Genomic DNA, 18,635 nt, shown 5'->3' with positions numbered 1-18,635 from the left:
TTGTGGTCATTAGTTAAATCAGATATTTTTAAATACAGTTTAGTATTTCTAAGCAATTCAGTGAAAATAAGTTTATTTCAATTCATGTTCATATGGAAAGCTCTTTACTTTTGTAATATTTTGATTATATAAGTGAGTTTATAGTTTGATTTTTATTATTTGAAAATTTTAAGGGAAATGACAATGGACGCTATTAAGTCACCATCATTTTTGTCCTGGACATTTATAAACAAATTTTATCAATCTTTAGAATTGTTTCTTATGAAAGGAAGCTAATATCACTTTCATCTATATTCCTCCTAGGTATTCCTTCTTTATGAATCTTATAGTCAATAACATTTGCCGATTTTATTATAGGAACAGTATTGTGTGTTACAGGACAGGACATCTATTACTTAAGTGAACTGCAATAAAAAGGAATTCCTCTCAGGACATTTGATTTAAATTCTGGATTCAATCACATTACTGACCTGATGACAGTGTCCTGAGCCAATCCATTATTTAGTGAAACTTCTGTGCTGGCCAGATCCTCGGTCGATGTCCACAGTACCATCAGGTTCTTAAAAAACAGCCAGGTTAAGAAAGAGAACTTCACGTTAGTTTAACTATGGCACTTATCTAATTGGACTTGAATCGTTTGGTTGTTTCCCCGAGTTCCTTAAAAAAACTGCCCAGTTGGCAGGCAATGATTTCATCTTTCTCTCCATTAGATCTGTCCTATTTGCTATAGAAACTGACACATGATAGGTGTCCCATAAACATTCATTAAATGAATGAAATATTTTTCCCCAACACAATGTTGGAAAGGGTTAAGGACAAAGGTAATCTACCTATGACAACACCCTTAGGTATTTTCAACCATATGCATGCCAGAGAGGTCAGCAGCAACAGACCCACAGAAATGCTAAGTAAACAGGCTGCAAGAATATTACATGCATGAAGGTCACTCTAATAGCATCCATAAGAAAAAAAAAGGTTAATTTTCAGAGTTAAATTTTAAGTTTAGGATTGCAGAGATGCATACAGGCTGCTGCAACATTGTTCATGATGTTTCATCCTTAACTGGGATGGTGGGTTCATGGTTGTTTAATATGTTATTTTGCATAATTTACATATATGCAGCTTAAGTTATTTTGCATACACATAATAGTACCGATGATTTTTTTAAAGAGAACTATACAATATTCTAACCTTTTGTGCATTAAAAGGATCAATTATGCCAAAATCACATATGCAATTTCTGTGCCCTTTACAACGGACATTTTTCTGATCAGGGAGAAAGTCATTGTCAGAAGGTGGCAGTGTAGCACTTTCTTTTCCAAATGAAATGTAATAGTTTTCAAAATACCCTTTCCAGATGAAGGCCTTAAGGTCACGTTCAGTCCTGCAACTTACTTCTCATGGCTAGGGACGTCTCATCAGGTGATTAACTGTTTAAATGCAATGGTAATGTGAAATTTTTAATTGGGAAGTCTTGTGCATGTTAAATTAATCTCGGGTACTTTTATCTAGAGTTCCTTTCTCCTTCCTATAATGCTTTTCATTTCCAAATATTGCATGATATTTCTATATGTAGAAAATAAAATGCATATAGGATAATAGTGCACTTTAATATTTTAGATATATGTTAAAATGCTGTCCAAGTTTTTTGTAATTATTTAATTCATTGCTTTAATATAAACAAAACCTGTATCCTTAGCCATTTATTAGACAATAACAATCTTTGGCAAACATTAAACATAAATGATTATGAAAATAAGTCTAAATGGAAAAGAATGAGAAACCAAATTTGGTTTCCTACATGGTAAGGAATAGGAGTTATCTGGTGGTAACACTTATTAGAAAGAAAAATGATGTATGCCTGTATCCAGGACTCAACATTGCACATTAATAGAAGACAATCAGGAAAAAGTAAGACTTTATCATGGAGTAATATCATGTTGCAATATTTATTAAAATGATTAATATTATTTGAAATGCATACAGGAACATAGACATGAATAGGGATCTAATTTTTAGTTGTCATCTTTTCAATGCATTTAATTATTGTGTATACACGTTTCAACAATTGATCACTTTTCAACTGATAGACACATTAATTTTTAAAACTATAAAATTACTTTTGTTTTAAGATGGCTTTAGCCATAGTGGTCTCAAAGGTATATATATATATATATATATTTCTATTCTACTCTATTCTATTTTATTCTATTCTATTATAATTAAGTGTAATTTAATTGGAATTAAGTATCTACACAATTTCATAAAAAACATTTATTTACACTCATATTTGTGTTTGTTAAAAGTTGCAACCACAAAAGATGTTCACTTAAATTGTTTTAAGGTAAACCATGAATATTATTTAAAAATACAAATGTCAAAGAGCTTAAATCTGGGCTTGCCAAGTTTTATACTGTTCAATCTTTGCATATCCTTGTATAATAGATGAAAATGGAGGAATGCTCATTTTATTTTGCTTTCTTTAACTTCATTTCTCATTATAATTCTATTAATAGGCCATTTTTATGGACGTGGCTAAGATAACATATAGTACCTGCTCTCTAGGAGTAATGTTTATGAAGTAATTAGTAAACAGAAGAAAACAACAGTGATGGACTAACTTAGCCCTACCTACATGACATGATAGAAATAGGAAGGACAGAAAAATGAATTAGGAGAGGTGTATGTGTGAATTATAGGCCTTCAATTTCCACCTTAGTAAGGTCCCTCTTATTAATGCAGAATAAGCTTCTTATATAGCTAGCAGTCTCTTTTTTACAATTCTATATTTAATTAGTTGCTTGAACACTCCTTATACTTTGGGTTATAGTTATTCCTCTGGAGGTCTGAGGCCAAAACTCGTAAATTTCATTCCTAGGGACAACGATACCATTCTAACTAGAAGCAACCAGCCCCTGTCTTTCCATCTCTGCCCTGTTGGGGTCTCTTGTCTGATGGGGACCTCTTCATTTCTTGTAGACTAGTAGGACACACTGCATCAACCATGGCGACATCAATATGCAAGGTGTGGCATCGTGTGATAACATGGCAAGCAAGGGAGCAGTCTGTCTTCTTTAACGTTCTCTACATTGGCCCATGAGATTTTCACATCTGAGAGAGCCTGCCTTCTCTCAACCAGAAAGCATGCAAAAAACTTCCTCTAACTTTCTGTTACAGATGTCATCAACCTCTTGCCAGGAGTCATTCAAGAGTTCTATATGTTATTTTTTCCACTTCTACCAATTTGTAACACCATTTTCCGAATGCACACATGTGTGCATCACAGAGCAATGGGTAGTGCAAAGACATATGTTATGCTCATTTTTATCAGGGAGGCTTAGTTTGTTCTTTTCCTTGACATTTTGGAGTATTGGTCTAAAGAAAACAGGGTAAATGTTCTCTGAGCAAACGAGCAATTTCAAAAACAAAACTTCATCCCTTGGTGATGAAAATATTATATTCATGCCTTACTGCCATCTGTTCATGGGCTTGTTGACTCAGAGCTCTCCAGAGGCAATCACAGAGCTATAAAATGCCCCTGAGTGCTAGAGTTTGTCCACCGCTCTAGTTGCCAGGTTTGGGGAAGCCCAGAGTCAGGCCCCGCCCCTCTGACAGACCCTGCACACCATTGAGAAGCATTAATGTATCCAGGTAATGCAATATTACTTCTGCTCAAAAGTTGGAATACAGCTGTATCTTAAGAGTCATATTGATAATAAAGTTTCTTCATACATTTTGAGTGTTTGTTCCAGTATTATTCATAGATATAATGCTGAGAAAATATATAATAAGCCATTTTTAGTAATTTGACAACACACTTGTGTTATAATGTCGCTCCTCCCTGTGTGAGCAGACCTTCCTCTCTTTCCCTCAGATGATTTTGAATTACGAATGTTCCCATAGTAAGCACAGGATTGGGCCACAGACAGTCTTAAGGGGCATCGTCACATTTTCATTTTGAAGCGGGGGTTTATTTTTAATATTAATAGCTAGAATGATGGTGCTTTTCACCTATAAACCAGGGTTACCCCCCAAAAATGTATACACATGATTTGTATTCATTTTTTGTTATTGATATATATTGAGTATTACAATTTTAATAGTTTTTTTCCTTTCCTAAAATGAGTATACATTTTTGGGGGGCACCCCCTGTAGCCTTATTAGAATGGTTCATGTAAAGGACTTATTAGAATGGGTTCCATTTCTAAAGAGATTTACTAAACATATATTTATGTTGTTTAAAATAACTTCTCTTTGAAAAAAGTGCTTTCTTTCTTGTTACTTAATCTATAGACATGAAGATGAAATTTAAATTTTATGTAAGTAAATAATGTGCATTATGAACTCATGCACATTCTTTTCTTTCTCAAGTACTAGTTTTTGTTTGTTTTTAATGATTAATTAATCATATTCTAGATTCTGGCTTCTAAGAGAATAAAAGAAAAATAAGGTGTATATTTCTTTTGAAAATCTTTTGGATATGTGATGATTTGTGTGAAACTACTCCTTAACTTTCATGATTTTTTCAGTATTTAATATTAGGAAATATTTTTTTGCATTATTTTGAAATACATTAAATAACCTGATAATTTCTGAATGACAATTTTTGATGAAAGTATACCTGAGATCAGTTTATCCTCAGAGGGTATTTTAGTCTGATTTTAAAACTATGTAATGCTTTTGGTTCTATTTGTATTTGTGTAAAGTTTCAGTCTTATTCAATATCAAGAATAGTGGACATAGTCTGATTTCAAACAGAGATTTGAGTCCAAACTATGGCTGAATGATCTCTGTGGCAGGCTGAGGAATGGCTGAGTCATGTTCTCCCAAAGATGTGTGGATCCTAAGCTCTAGATCTTGAAATATGTTATATGATGTGGCAAAGCGAATTTGCAGATGTGATTAATGGCGTTGAGATGCGGAGATGGTCCTAGAGGATGTGGGTGGGCCCAGTGTCATCGCAAGCACCCTCATAAGAGGGAATCAGGCAGGTTAGTCAGAGGATGAGCTGTGTTGAGGGAAATGGTTCTGGAGCAGTGCTGCTAGGAGCCAAAGAAGGCAGGTGGCCTCCAGAAGTTAGGAAAGATAAGGAAATAGATCTCCACCCAGAAGGAACGCATCCCTGCTGGTCCCTTGATTTTAGCCAGCTGAGAAGCATTGCACACTGTCGGCCTTCAGAACTTTAATATAATAAACGTGTTGCTTTAAACCACTATGTTTGTGGTGAGATTTTTACAGCAGCAACAGGAAACTAATACAATCACCCTGAAATTCAGTTTCAGGAATAAACTTGAGCCATATGTGTCCCCTTCCTTCTGTCCTCTTTCTGTACATATTTTATTCTAATACTAAGTTCTGAGAATAAATTATTCCATAGTTGATATTGCTGATAGAGGTCTAGACACGGAACCATCCTAGCTTACAGCTTGTCCATCAGCAGCAACGTGACAGATAAATTAGAATGTCAACAGTTACTAATAACTGTTGACATATTAACATAATGACTAATAACATGTGAATATAATGTGATTTTACCCGTTACATTTATAGGCAAAATCCTCTCAGTGGCCCGGGGCATGTTAAAGATATCACATATTAACAGAGGAGGGGATGTACATAGTTAAACCTGTTTTTCATCTGTGCAAATGCATTAAGTCTTCCAAAGGGTAATGCATGCATGAACATCTCACCTGGTGCTTTGACCTTAACCCTGACTCTAAAAGGAAAGCCCAACAAGAAGCACCCTTCAAACATGCGAAGCTGAGCATTGACCTTGTCCAGGGAAGGCTCCTCCACTTTGCCCATTGTGGACAGCTGATCCAGCGTTTACAAAAACCATTTCCCTTCACTTGGAAGGTTCCTGCTTCTCCATACCTTGATTATAGAGGTTCAGGAGTGCTCCTCTTAGAAAGACAACCCACAAAAGTAAATTAGAAATTATGCAAAATAGTAAAGATAACCATGAGATTGAGCTTGGAAGAGCATATTATAACAGAAAATATGTAAGTGAACCTAGGAGTAGTGAGATGCAGGAAAAAAATTTAAGGTAAAATATTTATAAGGTATTGTCCTATCCAAGGGGAATCCACAGAGTTTTGTGGGGTTTTGTATGTTTCATTTTGGTTTTATTCTCCTAACCTTTTACTATTTCTCTTATAGATATATAAAGGGATAATATAAACAAAGAAAGTGAAGTTAGGAACATTACAGTGTAAGACTAAACCAGCTTGGATATTACTGGTTCCTGTCCTTTTTGCTATTCCTAGCCTGAATTTTCAGTTATAAATGCTAAACAATATTATGGGGACTACGGCCTCAGTTATTTCAACAAGTCCCCCTTAGGGCCCTGCTGCCTCTGTGAGAGTGCCCCTCAATCCTCATAACAATGAAAACAACCAAAATCTAACATACAAATAAAAAAAGTTAAATGCTACTTTTCACCTCTGGGCGTGTATTCAAGCTCTGGAATTTACCCATGCTATGAAGATGAATTCCAAATCTACAGGTACTTCCAGACTGCCTTCCTGTCATCTCCTATTCTCAGCTGCCTTTGGGATAACACTACTATCATGTTTTACTGTTTATTGAAATCAATAATTTTGTTTTAAATTACATGCACAAGCTGTTAGCTCATCTAATACTCTACCTTAGCCTTCTAACGAATTTATTACTCCTACATTCTTTATTTTTGTTAATAGTTCTTATATGTTCACATTAATCTTCTCTGTCCACTCAAAACTATCTGGTCTCTGGACGTGCAATATTCATCATGTTTCCCCATTCAGCAAAGTGCTTTCAACATTTTCCCTCTTGCTTCATTTATGCCCTAGATAATTTTATCAGGTCCCATATCTTTAGGTAAATTCTATATGCTGATGACATTTTATCTTAATGCTCTACTGTTCTGATGAACTCATGCATCCAACTACCTCCTTGTCATTTCCATTTTAATTTTTAATAACTATATCAAAGTTCATAAGATAAAACAGAACATTTGATTTTCCTCTCAAACCATCTCTTCTCTACTTCTTCACCATCTCAATAAATGTCACTACTATTCACCTGATTGCTCAGACCAAAATCCTATGATTTATTATTGATTTATTCCTTTTATCACACTCTACATCCTATGTATCAGCAAGTCCTGTTGGGTTAACCTAATAATCTAGTTGTTCCTCATCACCTCCCCACTGCCCCTCTGGTTCAAGCCACCATAGTCTCTCACCTAGAATATAATAATGCCCTCCCCTCTGGAATTCCCTCTTCCCACACAGTGATTTGTCAACGCAGAAGTCAATATGATAGCTTACAAATTTAAATCATATCATACTCCTGTTTACGACTCTTAGATGAATCTTGATCACTCAAAATCAAAATCAAGTGTCTAACGTAGCCCAGTGTGCCTGTATGCTCTGGCTCCCATGCACTTCTTCCACGTCATTTCCTGCATCGTGCTCTTTCATTTACCACTCTCACCTTCTTCCTATTCCTCACTTTCTCTTCAAGGTATTTGTTACTGCTGATTCGCCTTCCGTGGGTCCTCTTCCTGCTGTTATTTACGTGACATTTACCCCTCCCCATCTAGTTCTTTGATTAATAGACACCTCCTCAGAGAACCTTTCACTTGCTAAAGCATCTACTGCACTTTTACGTAACTTAGAGTGCATTTATGTATGATCTGGCTTCCCTGTAACTCTGTAAACACTATAAAGGCAAGGAGATTACATATTTCACCTCTGCATTTCAGCACCAGGGACAATTCCTAGAACCAGGAAGACACACAGTAATTATTGGTAAAAGATAAGAAATAATTATAGTTAATTAAGAAATTCAGTTGTAAATTTTCTGTAATGTTCCTAATAATGTTTAAGTCTAGTCTAATATTATTCTAAGTTGCTTTCTGACTCAGAAATATGCCCCTTGAGTAGAATTATACAACAGAAGGGAGTGCTATGAGCAAAAATACTCATTTACCATGCTGTAAATATATCCCATTTTGAATACATGCATTGAAAGAAGAATTAGTATCTTGAGAGTATGATCTTTCATAGGTGAACTGCTAAAACTGTGGGCCTGAAATTGCAAAATTGACTAGTGGACCTAATTCACTATTAAGGTCCAGCCTGAGTCCCAAATTACCTTCCATACATTATGCAGCAGAATTGAACCGAGAGAAAATAGGCAAAAACAGTTTGTGCAATGCAGTTGCACAAATGATGGGTGCCATATATAACAGATATACACACAGATATACACACTCTCTTTGATTAAGTTTAAGTCATGGCAAGGTAAGTCTGATTATTGAAAAATATCCCCATTAATACATCAATATAAAAAGATCTGGCAGCTGTCTCTAATATGGAAATTTAAAAAGACACTTCAGAGAAAACAGCTGGATTAGAGGATTGTATTAGAACTTTCATTTAAAAAAATTTTTTTTAGCTTAGCTGTAATTCAATTTAACTTCAAAGTCCCAACTCTTTTATATCGATATTTTCAGTCACTTAATTAAAATAACAAGTGCAAATAAATGCATTCACTGTCTCGAATCAATGAATGTTATATGCCCCAAAGTACAAATATTCATAAGTTCAGAACCTTTTTTCTCTTTTTGAATAGTAAGAAATCAACTTTACTCACAGAAGTTGGGCATTAAAATTTTCATGATAATTGAAAACAGACTTGGCATATCTATGTTGTAAATACCTAATAGTGAACTATTATTCACTACTTAGCCACATATTACCAAAATCTAAGATTAACTCAAACAAGTACAATTTACTGTAAGTGATTGATAGGTTATTAGGACAACTTTCCATTTTATTCTTTTTCATCTGAAATATTTTGAAATTCAGTCCAAAATGGATATCCATTGATTGTCATGACTTCTCATATGACTCATACCTCTTTTCTCTCATTCAGGTATATTCTCTCCCTGGTTTACTGGAACATGTCCAGTTGTAGAGTGATTTAACAATTTAGATCAGTAAGCCCTTTTGTAACAAGATGCAATTTTATTGGGTATCAGAGTGAGACGCTTGGAGAAATGTGAAGAGACAAAAAGGAAAGAACATTTTACAATAAGGAGGTAGAAAAGAATCTGAGAATTTCCAAAATAAGTCACAAATAGATGTAGGAACATAATTGATTCACAAGATATGCTTTCAAATGAAAACAACATTTATATCTGTCATTGCACTGTGTGAAAGGCTGTGTATTATACTTGTTAAGAAACCAGGGTTAAAGCCACTACACCCAGGGTTTAAATCCTGACTGTACCAAATAATACCTCGGGCTAATTGATCCCAAGTGCTTAGGTTTCCTCATTTATAAAATGAGGTTAATAACCATACCTACTTCAGGAAATTATTATTGTTTTAATTATATAAATTAGTATGATTTTGTCTTAGAAAAGTGCCTGATATGTAGTATGCCCTTAATAGTTATCTGCAAACAGTATATAATCCTTCCAGAATATATCAGGGTAAATGTTTTCATTTTTTTTAAATGTTGGTGAAGTTTGCCATGATCATGCTTTTTCTTGTCTATCCATATTTTCTATCTTTATATTTCTAAGAATTATCCTAAGCTATACCTGCAAAAACAGTCCCTGATTGGACTCCCAGTGCTGATACTCACTGGTATACCATTTTCACTGAAATTGCCTCCAAGGATCTTGATTTCTTTCATAAGGAAGAGGACATAATAGCAAAAACCACCACGCAGTATTTGCTAAGCATCAAACTGGATATGTGCCTGTGTCAACACTTGTATAGAGTTCTCTCCAAAGACATCCATCCCCAATAAGCACAGGCACTTCAAGGAATGTTCATGTAGACCAAATGCACTGGATTGAGGAAAACATGAAAAAAGACCCTAATTCAAAATACCAGGCTTGCCAAAAAAATGTATACACATGACTTGTATTCATCTTTTGTTATTGGTATATATTGAGTATTACAATTTTGATACAGTTTTTTCCTTTCTTAAAATGTGTATAAATATTTTTTGGTACCCTCAGTGTGTGTGTTTATGTGTGTATATAATTATTTTTTTTTCCAGCAATGTGAACCAAACTACAATATAGGACTTGATTAAATTTAGTTAAGGGTGAAATACATATTCTACAGTTTATAGTGTAAAGTCAAATTATTTGCTTTAATCTTCCTTAAAATTATTATATTCTACATACCCGTTAACTTCCTGAACAGTTCCTTTCTAGGTTTCAGATAAATTTTTTCTAGTTAGTTTCTGACTATTCATTTCTTTCCCCATTATTTACTAAATGCATGTTTTCTGAGACATAACAATGTGCTCTGGATTATTCTAGACTTTGATGTGTATCTCAAAGAGAAAATCCTTTACATTTTTCCCATATGTATGTCATTATATTAATGTATAAGATTGTCCAATAGTCTTACATGACTCAGCATTGCAACCTTGTTATTTTTGTCTTGATTCAAATTAATCAACACTTGAACAACTTTTAAAAACTATGCCTCAAGAGATGTCAAACCATTAAATATTTTTCTATTATAAGGACTGAGAATTGTTCACTGCAGAGAATAAAGTACCACTTTTGCATATATTACACAAACATTTTATGCTTCATGAAACCACAATAAATTTTCTCACTGATTACTCGTGTAATCTAAGGATCTCCTGCTGTTTTATAGAGAGTCTTATTAATTTCATTCAAGTAGTAAAATTAGCACCTGCAGAGAACCCTTTAAGATTTCTTAACTTTTATCATATTAGTAATAACCTACTTCATTTATCACAGAACAGTTGCTTTTCTCTGTCTCCCTGTCTATTTAGCTTTGATGTTCTTGATATTTATTAAATTTTTTTTTTCTTTTAAGAAAACAGCATTGGATTCGGAATAATATAGCAAGAAACCTCAGCCTTCAACTCAGTCAGATTTAAAATAAGTCAGGCTCTGAAGTGAACTAAGCATTCCAGGCTTAAAAAAAAGGGACTTTATCTTTTCTTTGAAGGCTAGCTGCCTTGGATACACCCTAACAAGATTATGGACCGATTCACTGACCGGTATACTACTGGCCTCAGTGAGTTAATGGAGCCGCTTTTGCCACCATGTGAAAGACACTGAGGCACTACACAGCATTATTCCGCGTGTCTTGTAGAAGTATCTCAGAATAATGTGTCTCTATCTGCTAGACTGCACACATATGTGAAATGAGGCAGAATATTATCGGCAATGGCATTTTTTCCTTATTCTGTGCTCCATTCCAACCCAGGAAGAGACACTGTAAAGACCTGAGGGTGGACCCAGGGGTGAAGGCTGAGTCAGTGGGGGATCTTGAAAGAAGGTTCCAGAATAAATGAATTCAGGTGGAGAATGGTTTGCAGAGTAGAGAAGAAAGCATATACTTACAAGATTCCTATTGCCAGGCCATATGCTGGATGGTTTCTATAAGGTTTTTCATTCATCGTCATCCTGAATATCATGCAGCCCAAGGAACATGGCTTAGTTTGTTCAGCTTGTCTTCTGCAAAGGCAGTATTCAAACACAATATAGCCTGCAGCCCAAGTTCATGCTTTTCTCACACAACCGCGTACTGTTTCTAGAGCAGGAGGAAACTGCATCTGAGAAAACTAACAGGGAGTCCCATTTCATGTAGACTCCCAGGCGACGAGTTGGGCCTGTTTTCCTTTCCCTTTTGTTCCCTTTTCTATTCCTCCCTTTCTCTTTACCCTGCTGTCATTTTACTTTGCTTTCAACTTTGATATGATTTAAGTCAAACTCTCTGATTTCTGTATGCTGAAGTGGTGTGCACATAGAATATGCCCGAAGTTTTATAACTAAGAAATAGACAATGAAGCACGGAATCTGGAGCCAGAATGCCTAGGTTTAAATCCCAGCCTTAGTTCTTATAACTTCTATCTGCACGAACTTGACCATGGTGGAGCACCTCTTCACCAATACTTTACTCCAAAGATAATAAGAGTTACTAACTTAACAGCACTGTGTTGAATTGAGTTAATATACTCCAAATTTTAGCACAGAATCTGCCATTTAATAAGCGCTATGTAATACATAAGGTTTCATATTTCTAATTGCTTTTCCTATTCCACATTGTCCCCCTGTCATTCCTTCATTTTTCCTATTGACTTCTTTTTTTTTTTAGTTTCAAGTATACAAAGCAATGTAATAGTTAGACATTTACACCCCTCACGAAGTGATAACCACCCCCAATCTATTACCCCTCAGACATTGTATATAGCTGTTACTATTCCACTGACTCTATTCCCTATGCTGTACTCCGCATCCTGTGGGTATATATTAAATATATATATATATATATATATATATATATATATATATTTAATTATTGTTGGCATTCAATATTATTGTTTTAATAACACCACAGATGTCCTGGGTCAACTTTCCTGAGTAACACTTTTAGGGAACTAACCTGCATCCTTCTTTCCCAGTTCACCCCTTGAGGAGACATATTATGGATTCTGCTGACTCTGTTTCATGTATTGTTTTGCCATGAAGTTTATTCTCATTTAGGGCATTTCTATATCACAGGTCCTGTACATCATTTTTAACATTTTCCTTCTTTTTGTCTATTTTCTAATCATCTCTTTGCTAGTGCTAGAAACTTCTCTTTCTCCCATTTTTCACTTGCCTAGGAGACATAAGAGTGTATATATTCAGTAGACAATTGGTTATAGATTTCAGGAGTTTTGAATAGAGGTCTTTTCTGAAGATTTGGTTTTAGGAGATACAGGCATATAGTTGGTAACGGAAGCCATGAGGGTGGATAGGGTATGCACAGTGGGGAGATAGGGCTGCTAGAGTGAGTAGAAATAACTAAATGTGTAAAAGCCTGAAAAGGCAGAGTGGGAGGTGGAAATTCATTAGGCATTTTGGATATTCACTTTCAAATGCTGCTCAGAGGAGAAGCGGTATGAGAGTGAAGAAAATCCACAACATTGAGTAACAGGGTGTCCGTAGCTATCTTGGCATCTGCTTATTGGCCATCTCCCCATTACATTTTGAGCTCCCACTGAAAAGTTGGGAGGAGCTTGATTTAGAAAGTGACCTGAGACAGGTGGAACGATGTCTCTTTCGCTACAACTAGGGAAATGGAGTAACAGATAAATTGACACTGTTGTGGTTTCATAGCTTCTATTTCCTCTGAGGAGAAGAAGAAAGTTTATTGAAAAGGAACATTTGGAGAGAGGGGAGAATGTTTGAAGTCCTTATTGAGAAAGGGAGATTATGATGAGTGTAACGGGTCTAACTGTATTAATAGTGACTAAGGATCAGTGGGCATCAATACAATAGTGACACAGGGTCAGTGGTGGTTCCAGTTTTCTTTGTCATGAATGTTCTCTAGCCGTAATCATCAGTGCAATGGCTGACCAAGGGGAGGTGAACAATTTTCTGCATTTGGGGATAAATGGTGATAAGTTTGTGTAGTTAAAGTTCAATGGGCGTCTATAGACACATACTGTATTGTAGATTTCAAAGTTGCCAAGTATTGTATATTTCAAAGAAACCTTAAAAAGTTTTCATCACAAGAAAAATAAAAATAATTCTGTAACTACATATGGTGGTGGATGTTAGCCAGAGTTCCAGTGTTAATCATTTTGCAATATATACAAATATCAAATCATTATGTTGTACATCTGAAATTAATATAAATTACAACTCAGTTACACCTTTAAAAAAGTTAATGGGCAAATTATTATGGTATTAATATAAATAAGGTCAATTTAAATTTCTCAAACTTACCTTTTCCTTTTCTAATTACCTGCATCGAAACAAAACTGTTTCTCATAATTTTTATTTATATTTTGTCTCAACTATAGGTTGCATTCATAATTTTTTTGCAGAATAGTGTTCTAGCTACACTTGCTGTATAACAGAATAACCCTACAATGATATAAATAATTATTAATGATATAAATAACTATTTTAATGTACATGAATTCTGAAAGTTTAAAAATCAACCAGGGAAATGCAAAAGAAAAAAATAAAATGCACTGAACATTTGTTTAAAATGACCAGACTTTAAGACTATTACAATAAGAGTCAATATGATTGCAATAGAGAGAGAGATTAAACTCACCTGAGGGGAAATTTGAGGCCTTCTTGTTCAGCAAAGGGATGAGCTTAATTACTTGCTATGCAGAAATAACAGGTTATAAGTATTCAGACATAAACATGCACCGATAACTGCTTTGGGAAAAGCAGAAAACTGGGCGGTAAACACCTGAGTAGTAGTCGGTAGGTGTAGACCCTTACTTCTCTTTGTGTATAATTCATATTATAACAGAGATCATCTTCTGGAAGCCTGTGTAATAATAAAGCACCATCTATTAATTCCTTTTCAGTAGTGCAGGGTATGCATACTATGCATTATATCATAGGAGAATCCAACTCTCAGAATCTAACAAACATAAGAAGCCATATGGGAAAGTAACATTCAGTGTGCATCCCATAAGGAATCTAGCAGTTCATTTTATATATTTGGTAACTTTTCACATATTTTAAAAATATTCTAGGTGTATAAGCAATGACAATTTTAGGTTTTCAGAAATATCAAACTATTCTTAAAAACGGGTATACAGGAGTTTAAATTTATACTATTTTTAAAATAAGGTTTATATCAGGTTTTGAGTCAGATTCTATTTAGACTCAAATTTCTCAATCTCCAATGCAATTATAATGTAAAGAGTGAATTACCGCACAGCATAAAAGAGCTGGAAGCTTGATCCTATTCCCTAGGTTCTGTGGTGTCATGGTGGAATGGACGCTCATAATTGCTTTTGATGAAAGACAGTGGTTTGGCAACAAACAAAACCAGAAGTTATGATGGAAAGAGCTACTAATAGAAAATTAAACGTTTTGTAGGTAATTAATACCTTTTTTGTTCAATTTGTTGGATTTCCACTTTTGCTTTGGTCTGGCTGCTAACCTAATGAGCCGAATGTTTTGCTATTGTTGGCAAAAGCAGAGTTCAGACATACTTCTTTAAGAGCTCGAAATAAGAAAAATAAATAAAAGCTTTACATCTAATTGAAATACACTTGAGTAGACGCTTTCTCCAGAAAATCTCAATGATGTGAGATATCATGAAATTGTGACCACAGGGGAGAAAATAAATCTTGGTATTTCATGAAGGACACACATTATCTTCCTTGTTATTTTGCAAAGTGATCAGTTTTATTTCCAGATTAAGTATGCACATCAGGCAGTCTGATTTTATCATAGAAGGAAAAGCTGCACAGGACTCAAATTACATCTAAATAATTCTACTGAATTGGTGTTTCAGTTATTTTTATCCTTATTACAACTGCCAGAATGACCTGATTTCTACATAAATAATAAAAATACCCAGCTTTCAATATAATTATACATATATGCATGTATACTTTTCTCATCTATACACAATATATATTAACATAACATTTTATACAGTTCTTACAAAAATTGATATCACATTCTCTCTCTAGTGATATATAGTATAACTTTACATTCACTTATGACAAGTGAAGAGGAGAGAAAAACGTTTTTTGAAACTCATTTAAAAATAATGTTGCAAATTGATCTGTGAAAAATAGTGTCAGAGATAAGTTAGCTTAAAAATTGACCAGTCTTTCATTGCATGCACATGTGTAAATTGTGAGTTGCTAAGGCAGAATTTATGTACACAGTAAAACAGATATTCCCTGGTTTAAAAAAAAAACAGAACCTAGGAAATCTCAGGTACCAAAATAGCTCATTGAGACTTGAATCCAGAATGACCCTGCATTTTTTTTTTTAGGTTTATTTATTTACTTATTTGTTTGTTCATTTTATTGGGGTGACATTGGCTAGTAAAATTATTAGATTTCAAAGTGTACATTTGTATAGTACATTATCTATGTATTGGCATTGTTTGTTCACCACCCAGAGTCAGTTCTCCTTTTATCACCATGTAGTTGACTGCCTTTTGCCTCTTCTACCACCTCTCTCCACCCTTATCCTGAAAAAAAAAAAAAAAGCAGCTGTCTAATTCTTTTTTTTTTTATTTGTTTGTTTGTTTTTAGCTGAGCCATCCTGCCACCTGTTGGCTGCTCAGCTCGGGTGGGACTCGAACCACTGTTGCTCAGAGCTCACACTCTTGAGCGAGCTCTTAACCAACTGAGCCACTCGGCCAGCCCAGCAGCTGTCTAATTCTTTATATTTTTTTTTTAGAGAAAAACACTTGAGTTTAATGAACTTTCTTCCATGTGGCTTCAAGCTACCAGAACACAGGCCCCTCCAACACCCTTAATCTTCTCCTCAGCTCTTCTGCTGAAAAATTTGGCCTTCACGATGACAGGCTGCTTTGGGAGCTTTCCCTTCCCCAGAACTTTGTAGTAGCCCGATCGCACCACATCAATGATAGGGGCAGCTCCAGTCTTGTTTTTGACAGCATTTACCCATGTCTGCTCACTGACCAAGGTCCACAGTTTATCAAGGTTGACAGTTGGGCAGAAGCTCTGGCTCCTTTTTAAGTGGTAATGCCTCATACCAACTTTCCCAAAGTAGCCTGGGTGATATTTGTCAAAGTTGATCCTGTGGTGATGCAGGCCACCAGCATTACCTCGGCCTCCTGGGTGCTTCCGGTGCTTGCTGATGCGGCCGTGGCGGTGACTCACGTGGCCCCTAAGTTTCCGGGTCTTCCTCAGTCTGGATGGCATGTCGACAGCCGAGATGAAAAAAATCTTTCTAATTCTTAATGTTCACTTATGTCATGTTGTATTGACTTAGTGTCTGATGCACTAACAGTTAAGTGATGTCTGTTCTGTCATCCCAATTCCTTGACTTGATTCTTTTTCTTCTCCTCCGGCTCCCCACTGTTCTCCTTCGCCTCCTCCTCCTTCATCCTCTTTTTACTCTTCTTATTCAAGGAGTGAACATAGGGACAGCCGAGTGGCTCAGCTGGTTAAGAGCTCACTCAAGAGTGTGAGCTCTGAGCAACAGCGGTTCAATGCCCGGACTGAGCTGAGCTGCCAACAGGGGACAAGACGGTTAGCTAGAAAAGCAAAACAAAACAGAGTGAACATAATATTATGCCTACATATACTCTTCATTGTATGTTTTCTCTCAATTTTTATTTTATCTTCACGTGTACTTAAAAAATTATCAAGAAGAGGAAGAAAAATGTCTTCCTCAAAGGTAAGGGGGACATTATTTTAAATGAAAATTAAACTGGTATTGGCATATTTCCATTTTTATTTAAGCCTTCATTGTTCTCTGATACATAAACTTGTCAGTTCTCAGTAGTGAACAATAGAGTGCCCTTGGTGTTGGGATTGTAATTGGCATAAAAAATTAAATGAAAAACCAAATACAACAAGAGAAGAAAAGAAAAAGAAAAGAGGGAAGGAGAAAGGGAGAGAAAAATTTTGTGGGTAGTCCAGATCCTCTCATTGGCCATGGAAATAAAGAGATCATTGTTTGCTCAATTAAAATTACTTAAAAAATTACTTCATTCATTTATGAATTCTACCCATTATTATTATGGAATTTTGGATAACATATCTACAGATTCATGTTGAGTGATAGTTACCCCAGTCTTCAGGAAGTTTCTATGGGCTTTAGTGACAGGCTCCATTGTGGAGGTGGTTTTCAGGTGCTCTGTGTAGTACAGCCTGTGCGTGTGCTTGCGCTGATACATGTAGGTGTGTCTGGGGACATGCAGTAAGCCCCTGTTGTCCCGTGAACGAGTGCGTGTAACTCTTCCTCAGTGTGTATTTGTTTTGTACATCCTGATAGCATGAAGACATTGATTCCATATTAAATTGGGGTCGTTACAAGACTCAAAACTAAGACACAAAAAAATTAAGCTGGAAGAAACATATGCTTTTTCATTATGATTTAAACACAATTTGTTAAAAAGCCGTAGAAAGTGTGAGCGTAGACGTTTTCAATTTCAGTCATTATAATTCATTCCTGATATGAATCATTTTCTAAATTAATTTATTAATTACAGCAGTTAAGTGTAATTATTCTACCTATTCAAGATTTTTATTATTACTTTTTAACACCGAGATAAATCCAGTGGAGGGTAATTACCATAACAATAATTCAGCACGCGTTCTCCGATCTGCTTGGTATTACAATATGTTCTCCAGAGCAGCAGCTTTCGCCTTCATCAGTCATTCACGAACTTACCTCCCTGTTCAGTGAGGCCTTCTAGAAGCAATTTAAAGGGTAATAATTTTTTCCGAGAGGTTCTGGCAGACGAGATGTCCTTGTCTTGATTTCCATTTTGGTTTCAATAAAAGCATTAAATAAATTAAGGGACAAACGAAAAGCAGAAGAAAAAAAAAGTTTATCAAATAATCCTGGGCACCAAACATGTGCGCACGCACACACACACGCACCAAAAATGAACCATTTATATTAGAAAAGAGAGGACTCCAAAATCATGTGTTTTCCTCAGCAAGAAGCCTCAAGTCAAAGGCAGGCACCTTTCTGACACACCTTTTGCCCAAAATGTCAGCACACCACTGAGCACTTCACATCCAATTAGCACTGTGCTGGGCACCCTCTTAGCACATTCAGTGACCTATTTCATGAGAACTAGAAGAGCACAACACAGCAACGCCTGCCTTCTTAGCACAAT

The 18,635-nt window shown here is 35.5% G+C and overlaps 1 protein-coding gene across 1 annotated transcript; it reads right to left on the bottom strand.

The window, feature by feature from the left end:
* Positions 1-16,214: 16,214 nt before the first annotated feature.
* On the bottom strand, positions 16,215-16,720 carry LOC109374614 (60S ribosomal protein L27a-like). Its single transcript, XM_019629394.1, has one exon. The coding sequence runs from the start codon at positions 16,702-16,704 to the stop codon at positions 16,258-16,260; it is 447 nt and encodes a 148-aa protein (XP_019484939.1). The 5' UTR covers positions 16,705-16,720; the 3' UTR covers positions 16,215-16,257.
* Positions 16,721-18,635: the final 1,915 nt, after the last annotated feature.

This window comes from Hipposideros armiger, unplaced genomic scaffold (assembly GCF_001890085.2).
Source record: "Hipposideros armiger isolate ML-2016 unplaced genomic scaffold, ASM189008v1 scaffold_1, whole genome shotgun sequence".
Taxonomy (NCBI): domain Eukaryota; kingdom Metazoa; phylum Chordata; class Mammalia; order Chiroptera; family Hipposideridae; genus Hipposideros; species Hipposideros armiger.
This window is presented reverse-complemented; position numbering and strand designations above follow the sequence as displayed.

Coding starts and splice junctions, on each gene's coding strand:
- LOC109374614 (XM_019629394.1), bottom strand. CDS start 16,704: ATGCCATCCAGACTGAGGAAGACCCGGAAACTTAGGGGCCACGTGAGT.